At 50.1% G+C, this 10,000-nt stretch overlaps 2 protein-coding genes and 1 long non-coding RNA gene across 4 annotated transcripts in view; 2 read left to right on the plus strand and 1 right to left on the minus strand.

The window, feature by feature from the left end:
• Positions 1-55, plus strand: part of LOC130523920 (protein SSUH2 homolog) — a 6,104-nt gene extending 6,049 nt beyond the window's left edge. Inside the window, exon 10 of the mRNA XM_057029546.1 lies at positions 1-55. This exon is cut by the window's left edge and continues 538 nt beyond it. The gene's annotated coding sequence lies outside the window, so the exon portion shown is untranslated.
• Positions 56-3,954: 3,899 nt separating this feature from the next.
• LOC130524955 (uncharacterized) lies at positions 3,955-4,819 on the minus strand. Its single transcript, XR_008950295.1, has 2 exons — positions 4,552-4,819; positions 3,955-4,510 (listed from the first exon to the last, which is right to left on the minus strand). It is a non-coding gene; the product is annotated as an uncharacterized LOC130524955 (long non-coding RNA).
• si:dkey-49n23.1 (semaphorin-3D) overlaps positions 4,819-10,000 on the plus strand; it is a 13,387-nt gene continuing 8,205 nt past the window's right edge. For both annotated transcript variants that reach the window (XM_057031540.1, XM_057031541.1), the window contains exons 1-6: positions 4,819-5,132; positions 8,175-8,276; positions 8,559-8,755; positions 9,290-9,444; positions 9,509-9,571; positions 9,636-9,755. In XM_057031540.1, the coding sequence (XP_056887520.1) occupies positions 8,626-8,755; positions 9,290-9,444; positions 9,509-9,571; positions 9,636-9,755 (468 nt within the window). In that variant the 5' untranslated portion in view covers positions 4,819-5,132; positions 8,175-8,276; positions 8,559-8,625. The remainder of the gene's footprint in view (positions 5,133-8,174; positions 8,277-8,558; positions 8,756-9,289; positions 9,445-9,508; positions 9,572-9,635; positions 9,756-10,000) is intronic.

Below are 10,000 nucleotides of genomic sequence, written 5' to 3' on the forward strand. Positions count from 1 at the left end.
GTCTGCTTCTCTATCTACCTGTCTGTCTACCTTTCTGCCAACCTACCTACCTGTCTACCTACCTACCTACCTGTCTACTACCTGTCTACCTGTCTACCTACCTACCTGTCTACCTACGAGATGGTTGATAAATATCCAGTATAACCACTAATCTAGTATCTAAATTAACCTTTGAGACATATTTTTATGTTACTCTTTGCATTTAAGTTTTCTTTTCTTCCGGTTACGAGGGGAGTTACCGTAAATTCTGGACTATAGAGCGCACCTGATTATAAGCCGCAGGTCCCTCGTAGTGATATGAAGAATTAGATGGAAAACAGATGTTTTATTACCGTAAGAGACGAGTCACTGACGAGCGACAGACAGGTCAGAAACAACAGCCACTCTTTTCACTTGTGTGTTTATTCAGAGACCTTAAATCCAGTTTTCATCACGTCAGGATTTTTTAACTTTTAATTTAATCCGCTTAGCAACATAAATATATTCTACCACAATGGCCACCTCTAAAATCTTCTATCTTCATGGCGGTGGCACCGCGGCCGCCTGCTCTCTGTGTGCTGACCCAGTCTTCCAGAACCTTCTCAAGCTCGCTGACCCAGTCTTCCAGAACCTTCTCAAGCTCGCTGACCCAGTCTTCCAGAACCTTCTCGAGCTCGCTGACCCAGTCTTCCAGAACCTTCTCGAGGTCGTTGACCCAGTCTTCCAGAACCTTCTCGAGCTCGTTGACCCAGGCTTCCAGAACCTTCTCAAGCTCGGGCCACCTGCGATGTTTACCTCTAAAAGCTTCTGTCGTCTCTTTGCTTTGGATCCGTTCTTCAGGCGGCGTCTCCACCTCCTCCCCATTGATTACCGTAATGCCAAGATTACGCGAGTGATCGCTGTTAACTTAAAAGTCGCATCATAAGCTTTTCTTCGAGTATTTTCCACGTTGAGGGTCAGTAAAAATGACTGATTCACAATAGTTGTGATAGTGCGCCACGAAAAAACCCATAAATAAGCCGCAGTGTTTAAAGTGTAGAAAAAAAGTAGCGGCTTATAGTCCGGAATTTACGGTAATTTATGTGATTGTGATACGTAGCTCTGATATGTTCGTATCCCTTTTAATGAAACCGATGTCTTATTTGCAAAGATGCTGGCACCTCTCTCTGTCCCAGGACAGTAGTTGGGATCCACGTTGGGATCCACGTTGGGATCCAAGTTGGGGTGGCAACTATGTTCAAACGGACTCAGAAATTCAAAATGAACTGTGAAAGATGCTGGAGGACCCTGAATGGAGATGTGAACCACCTGAAGATCCTTCATCAGGGGACCAGGAACTACAAATTCAGAAACCACTGTTTGATGTGTTTGATGTGTTCAACATATATCTCTATATCTCTATATATATACACACACATATATCTGAAGTTTTGTGTCACTAAGTTATTTGGGGGACTTGGTGAACAGGGAAAGGGGTTCCTCGGCAGGGAAGGGTCCAGGGTAGGGTCCAGGGTAGGGTCCAGGGTAGGGTCCAGGGTAGGGTCCAGGGTAGGGTCCGACGGGTCGACCAGCCTGACCAAGGACATTTTTGGGTTTAGTTTGAGTATCTCGTAGGTGTTTGCCAAACTCTCCCCTAATAACCTTTTGACTAAATTGGCTTGGAGTTCCGCGGGTGGTCGCCGTAGACGGACCGACCGTGAGAGAATATTCCCGTCCAGAGTTTGATGGTTTTATAATGAAAGAGGTCCGTCGGAAGGTTTTTCGCTCTCACACTCCACTAAATTTTCATATATTAATCACACCTATCTAATTAATCTTTTACTCACGTGTCTCAAGTTCTATCACTTTATTAGTCACTATCACCTTTAATAAAACTTGGTTATCTTTTTATTTTTCGAGACTCCGTGTCGTCTCAAAGGGGGCATCTATTCTCTGTAGGCCTTGACCATCGGAGTTCAGCTTGTTTCTCAGGTGCATCCATCTGAAAATCTGTAAGGCCTCAACCTGCCAGACAATCTGACACTGTCTCACGGAGAAAGCACTTCGGAGACCTTCACCATCAGGACCAGGAGACCTCCACCATCAGGACCAGGAGACCTTCACCATCAGGACCACAAGATCTTCATCATCAGGACCAGGAGACCTTCACCATCAGGACCACAAGATCTTCATCATCAGGACCAGGAGACCTTCACCATCAGGACCACAAGCTCTTCATCATCAGGACCAGGAGACCTTCACCATCAGGACCAGGAGACCTTCACCATCAGGACCAGGAGACCTTCACCATCAGGACCACGGGACCTTCACCATCAGGACCAGGAGATCTTCACCATCAGGACCAGGAGACCTTCACCATCAGGACCACAAGATCTTCACCATCAGGACCAGGAGACCTTCACCATCAGGACCAGGAGACCTTCACCATCAGGACCAGGAGACCTTCACCATCAGGACCACGGGACCTTCACCATCAGGACCAGGAGATCTTCACCATCAGGACCAGGAGACCTTCACCATCAGGACCACAAGATCTTCACCATCAGGACCAGGAGACCTTCACCATCAGGACCAGGAGACCTCCACCATCAGGACCAGGAGACCTTCACCATCAGGACCACAAGATCTTCACCATCAGGACCAGGAGACCTTCACCATCAGGACCAGGAGACCTTCACCATCAGGACCACAAGATCTTCACCATCAGGACCAGGAGACCTTCACCATCAGGACCAGGAGACCTTCACCATCTGGACCACAAGATCTTCACCATCAGGACCACAAGATCTTCACCATCAGGACCAGGAGACCTTCACCATCAGGACCACAAGATCTTCACCATCAGGACCAGGAGACCTTCACCATCAGACCACAAGCTCTTCACCATCAGGACCAGGAGACCTTCACCATCAGGACCACGAGACCTTCACCATCAGGACCAGGAGACCTTCACCATCAGGACCAGGAGACCTTCACCATCAGGACCACAAGATCTTCATCATCAGGACCAGGAGACCTTCACCATCAGGACCACAAGATCTTCATCATCAGGACCAGGAGACCTTCACCATCAGGACCACAAGCTCTTCATCATCAGGACCAGGAGACCTTCACCATCAGGACCAGGAGACCTTCACCATCAGGACCAGGAGACCTTCACCATCAGGACCACAAGATCTTCATCATCAGGACCAGGAGACCTTCACCATCAGGACCAGGAGACCTTCACCATCAGGACCAGGAGACCTTCAGCGAACACACTGCAGTGTCTGATTGATGCCTGACTTTTCTCTCTAATAAACATATCTTCAAACCAAGTCGGTGTCTGTGAAGATTCCTTCCTCATCAACACATCTCGACTACCACCGGAAGAAATTCACCACATCCACCTACCTGTCTGTCTACCTACATGTCTACCTACCTGCCTACCTGTCTATCTACCTACGTACCTACCTACCTGTCTACCTACCTACCTACCTGTCTACCTACCTACGTACCTACCTACCTGTCTACCTACGTACCTACCTGCCTACCTACCTACCTACCTGTCTGTCTACCTACATGCCTGCCTACCTGCCTACCTACCTACCTACCTGCTACCTACCTACCTACTGTCTGTCTACCTACATGCCTGTCTACCTACCTACCTACCTACCTGCCTACTACCTACCTACCTGTCTGTCTACCTACATGCCTGTCTACCTACCTACCTACCTACCTGCCTACCTACCTACCTACTGCCTACCTACCTACCTACCTGTCTGTCTACCTACATGCCTGTCTACCTACCTACCTACCTACCTGTCTACCTACCTACCCACCTACCTAGGTAGGTTGCCTCCTGTGGGATGTGACGTGTGTTGGTGACTCTTTTCATTGTTGGAACCTTTGTGACACCTTTTATTTCCTCAACATTTCAAACATGTAAAAATATTTAGTTTCATTCTGAATAAATCTCATCACACATTGACAGAATTCTCTTTTTTCCCCTTTTTATTGTCTCTAAAACAAAGATCAGCTCAATAAGTCACAACTTTACCTTTAAAGAATCTTTTTTCTGGGAGCTTCAACATTTTTTAGTGAACAAATTTGCTCAAAGCTGTTTTCCTCTGTCCAGAGGGGGCGCTGTGGGCCATGAGATGTTCAAGTTGAGCCTGCCTGTAGGAAATAGGAACTACGCAACAGTGGCAGAGTTTTGGTTTCCTCTCAAGAATGTTTTATCATACAGATATTTTTAGCATTACATCAAACACATTATTTGTTGACAGCATATTTCTGGTCAGATTTTATCACAACAGTTTTACACAAAACTAAAATAGAAACTTTCATTACCATTAACTATGAATTAATTCTGAGAATGACTTACATAAATTTAAAGGTATTTTACTCTGTCATCAGCCATAAGTGTTGATTATTGTTGTATTGTCTTTTCCATTGTGTTTAATACACTAATACATAGAGTTAATACACTAATACACAGTGTTAATACACTAATACACAGTGTTAATACACTAATACATAGTGTATTACACTAATACACAGTGTCAATACACTAATACATAGTGTTATTACACTAATACACAGTGTTAATACACAGTGTTAATACACTAATACAATGTTAATACACTAATAGAGTTAATATACTAATACATAGTGTTATTACACTAATACACAGTGTTAATACACAGTGTTAATACACTAATACAATGTTAATATACTAATACATAGTGTTATTACACTAATACACAGTGTTAATACACTAATACAAAGTGTTAATGCACTAATACAGTGTTATTACACTAATACATAGTGTCAATACACTAATACGGTGTTAATACACTAACATGCAGTGTTAATACACTAATACGGTGTTAATACACTAATACAATGTTAATATACTAATACATAGTGTTATTACACTAATACACAGTGTTAATACACAGTGTTAATACACTAATACACGACCTCCTTTGTGATTGAACACACGAGCCGCGGAACAATTTCCGAGCGGTCCCTGAAGGCCACAGCAGAGAGGACAGGGGCGGGGCCGTTGGCTGAGTGAGTCGGTACATCCCGCACGTGCTCAGTTTGTCTCGAGCCCTCATCCAGGTGAGAACCGCAGAACCTGAACGGGAGCAGCAGAGTCCAGCTGGGTGAGTCCACATCTGTCCGCTCTGAAATGTGTGTGTAAGTGACTGAAGCGGCGTTTCCTGCGGTCCGTGAAGGGCTCACCTGTCAAAAGACGCAGCGGTTTGGACTCGAGCGCGAGGACTTCTCGGTCACGAGGTCAGTTCATTAAAGCATCTGTCCAGAAGATCAAAGAAGATCAGTCCGACTCTTCAGGAGGTTAGAGAGGGTTAATGGACTGGTTATACTGGGACAGAGAGGGTTAATGACTGGTTATACTGGGACAGAGGGGGTTAATGGACGGGTTATACTGGGACAGAGAGGGTTAATGACTGGTTATACTGGGACAGAGGGGGTTAATGGACGGGTTATACTGGGACAGAGGGGGTTAATGGACGGGTTATACTGGGACAGAGGGGGTTAATGGACGGGTTATACTGGGACAGAGAGGGTAATGACTGGTTATACTGGGACAGAGAGGGTTAATGACTGGTTATACTGGGACAGAGAGGGTAAATGGACTGGTTATACTGGGACAGAGAGGGTTAATGGACTAGTTATACTGGGACAGAGAGGGTAAATGGACTGGTTATACTGGGACAGAGGGGGTTAATGGACTGGTTATACTGGGACAGAGAGGGTTAATGGACTAGTTATACTGGGACAGAGAGGGTAAATGGACTGGTTATACTGGGACAGAGAGGGTAAATGGACTGGTTATACTGGGACAGAGAGGGGGTTAATGACGGTTATACTGGGACAGAGAGGGTTAATGGACTAGTTATACTGGGACAGAGAGGGTTAATGGACTGGTTATACTGGGACAGAGGGGGTTAATGGACTGGTTATACTGGGACAGAGAGGGTTAATGGACTGGTTATACTGGGACCGTCTGTGTATTTCACGTTATAAAACGGGTCTCTGTGTCAACGTCCCTCCATTGTCCTCGTCTTTTCCTGTTATGAGTTCAACACCCCCAGAGCTGCACATTGTGAGGGACGGCAGCAGTTTCCTGTATGTGTGTGTTGTTGTTTTCCTCTCTGTAGTGTGTGTGTGTGTGCTGTCATTCTCTCTGGTTTTGGACCGATGGGCTGTTTGCTGCTCAGAAATGAGACGTCCCTCTGTGTGATGGACAGATGGACAGAGTCCGTCCCTACCTCAGGGTCTGTGTCCACCAGGACACGTCCTCTGTCCGCTGCCTGTGGACCGGCCCATAAGGCCCAGTCAGAGTGGAAGTGGATGACCTCAGCTTTTTCCTTTTCCCAGAATCCCCCAGAGAGCCAGAATATTTCCCCGTGACCTTGAGCAGAGGGACACAGGGAGCAGAGAGGGGGACAACATGTCCCTGTACTGGCCAGCTCACTTCCCATCATGCTCTTTGTTTTTCCCAACATTCAGGCTGAGTCATGCTGGAAAATCAGGACTTTAGTGGAGGACGACAGAGGTGGAGGACAGAGGTGGAGGACAGGGGTGGAGGACAGAGGTGGAGGACAGAGGTGGAGGACGGAGGTGGAGGACAGAGGAGGGGGATGGTGGTTGGAGACAGAGGTGGAGGACGGAGGAGGGAAACAGAGGTGGAGGACGGAGGTGGAAGACGGAGGTGGAGGACAGAGGAGGAGGACAGAGGTGGAGGAGGGAGGTGGAGGACAGAGGAGGGGACAGGGGTGGAGGAAGGGGTGGAGGACAGGGGTGGAGGACAGAGGTGGAGGACAGAGGTGGAGGACAGGGGTGGAGGACAGAGGAGGGGGATGGTGGTTGGAGACAGAGGTGGAGGACGGAGGAGGGAAACGAGGTGGAGGACGGAGGTGGAAGACGGAGGTGGAGGACGAAGGAGGGGAACAGAGGTGGAGGACAGAGGTGGAGGACGGAGGTGGAGGACAGAGGTGGAGGATGGAGGTGGAGGACAGAGGTGGAGGACGGAGGAGGGAAACAGAGGTGGAGGACAGAGGTGGAGGACGGAGGTGGAGGACAGAGGTGGAGGACGGAGGAGGGGAACAGAGGTGGAGGACAGAGATGGAGGTGGAGGACAGAGGTGGAGGACGGAGGTGGAGGACAGAGGTGGAGGACGGAGGTGGAGGACAGGGGTGGAGGACAGAGATGGAGGTGGAGGACAGAGGTGGAGGACGGAGGTGGAGGACAGAGGTGGAGGACGGAGGTGGAGGACGGAGGTGGAGGACAGAGGTGGAGGACGGAGGAGGGAACAGAGGTGGAGGACAGAGGTGGAGGACAGAGATGGAGGTGGAGGACAGAGGTGGAGGACAGAGGTGGAGGATGGAGGAGGGGAACAGAGGTGGAGGACAGAGGTGGAGGACAGAGATGGAGGACAGAGATGAGGTGGAGGACAGAGGTGGAGGACAGAGGTGGAGGACGGAGGTGGAGGACAGAGGTGGAGGACAGAGATGGTGGAGGTGGAGGACAGAGGTGGAGGACAGAGGTGGAGGACAGAGTGGAGGACAGAGATGGTGGGTGGAACAGAGGTGGAGGACAGAGGTGGAGGACAGAGGTGGAGGACAGAGATGGAGGTGGAGGACAGAGGTGGAGGACAGAGGTGGAGGACGGAGGTGAGGACAGAGGTGGAGGACAGAGGTGGAGGACAGAGGTGGAGGACAGAGCAAGAAGGTTCTGCACTGTTATCTTCCATTAAAATCCGTTAAAATGCTAACGCTAGTCTACAGGCCTGCGTCAACCGCTCATGCAATTAGCATTCAAGCTAACGGGTCAAATACAGACAGTCCTGCTAGCAGCTAGGCTAGCAGCACACCTCTGTCGCCATGGTGATCATCTACCAATCAAGACTCTTTTGAGCTCCTTCACGTTTGTTGTTGTTGTTCATGTAAACAAGTGCTTGTGTCTCCATCCGTCAGAGTTCTGACCCAGTTCAGGCGTGTTGGTCAGAGGGTGATGGACCCGATGTCCAACGGGACAGGAAAACCCAAACAAAGACAACAATGTGACCGTGTTTTGTCGACTCATTGTTGAGCTGCTGCGACAGGAAGAGCCAATAAAGATGGTGGAACAGGTCACCGTGGCAACCATCTCCCATCACAACTGTATTTGTGTCACTCCAGGAATCTTTGGAGACCTGGAAAAATGGACCATTGGATGTTTCTGTAAAATCTCCGAAGGTCCTGGTCCATCTTGTCCATCGTCTCAAACGAGCCCGACAGCAGGTACCAGACTGTCCACTGTTACTTCCAACGCGTCCTCGTCCCTCAGCTTGGTGGGACGCACTTATTACAAATGTGTGTTCATTTGTGCGTTGACCCTTTTTTATCATCACGCCCCCAAACAGGACAGCTGGTTGTGATTGAAGGGTGGTTTCAGAAGGACAGGGTCTGCTGTTGGACAGTGAAGGTTGTCCAGCTGGGATGAGACGTCCCTGGTCCAGCCTAGCGAGCAGAGCTAATCTGATGCTAACTGGTCTGAATAAACAGACTTTCTCCTCCTTTCAGCTCCAGCGTGTGATGTGAGCAGCAGGAGGTCCACCTGGTCCATCGTTGTGTCCTCATCAGCTCAGAGATGTTGAGGGTCTCGTGGTCCTCCTGGGGGAGGGTCCACCTGCTGCTGCTGGCCCCCCTGGTGCTGCTGCCTGCTTCCTCAGCCAAAACCTGGAGCCAAACTGGAGCCCGGCTGAAGGTCTCTCACACAGGTAGGAACCCTCCAAGGCCTGGGTAGGGGTTAGGGGTTAGGGGTTAGAGGTTAGGGGTTAGGGGTTAGAGGTTAGGGGTTAGGGGTTAGGGGTTAGGGGTTAGGGGTTAGGGGTTAGGGGTTAGGGGTTAGGGGTTAGGGGTTAGGTTAGGGTTGGGTTAGGGGTTAGGGGTTAGGGGTTAGGGGTTAGGGGTTAGGGGTTAGGGGTTAGGGGTTAGGGGTTAGGGGTTAGGGGTTAGGTTTAACATGGAAGGTGAAGGGGAAGATACCACAACACTCTCAGGGCACTGCCCAGGTTCCCCTGGGTAAGGTACCAAACCCACAAATGCTCACATCGGGCCTTGAACTCCTCCAGGGATGGACCGGCCTTCGCCCCCTATGTGACCCCTCCGTGACCCCTCCGTGACCCCTCCGTGACCCCTCCGTGACCCAAAATAAGACAAAACAAATATTAATGAAACGATTCAGGATGAGTCTTGTTGCTAAGAGCAACGTCCCCGTCAGGAGGTTCAGCTCTTTGTCTCCTGCGCCCCAGATCTGACCAAGGGCTGGGCCCTCTCGTGGGGGGGCGGAGTCAGCAGCGGCTATGATGCCTTGCTCCTGGACGAGGATCGCGGGTGGTTGCTGGTTGGAGGCAGAGATCACATCTACCTGCTGAGGCCCGACAGCCTGGAGCTGTTGGCACCGACGGTGAGGTCCAGAGGAGGCAGGTCCGACGGTTCTGAAGGCCTGAGCGCCCTTTGTGTCTCCTCAGATTTACTGGCCGGCGGCGAGAGAAGATGTGGAACGCTGCCGGCTGGCAGGGAAGAGTCCGCAGGTGAGTGGGGGGGCGGGGCCGAGCGGCACCTGCTCCTGCTGACTCCGCCTCCTCTGCTTGTCAGGCCGACTGCGCCAACTTTGTGCGGCTGCTGCAGCCGTTCAACGAGACGCACGTTTACGCCTGTGGGACGGGGGCCTTCCACCCACAGTGCATGCACGTGCACGTCGGCCTCAGCACACAGGTGAGCCCCAACAGTTGCCATGGTGATACCTGCCACTCAAGTGAACTGTCGGCAGGATGAATGAAAGAACAAAATATAGATGTGTTAAAAGTGAGTGTGTGTGTGTGTGTGTGCGTGTGTGTGTGTGTGCGTGTGTGTGCGTGTGTGTGTGTGTGTGTTGTGTGTGTGCGTGCGTGTGTGTGTGTGCGCGTGTGCGTGTGTGTGCGTGCGTGTGTGTGTGTGTGCGTGTGTGTGTGCGTGTGCGT

This window comes from Takifugu flavidus, chromosome 4 (assembly GCF_003711565.1).
Source record: "Takifugu flavidus isolate HTHZ2018 chromosome 4, ASM371156v2, whole genome shotgun sequence".
NCBI lineage: Eukaryota > Metazoa > Chordata > Actinopteri > Tetraodontiformes > Tetraodontidae > Takifugu > Takifugu flavidus.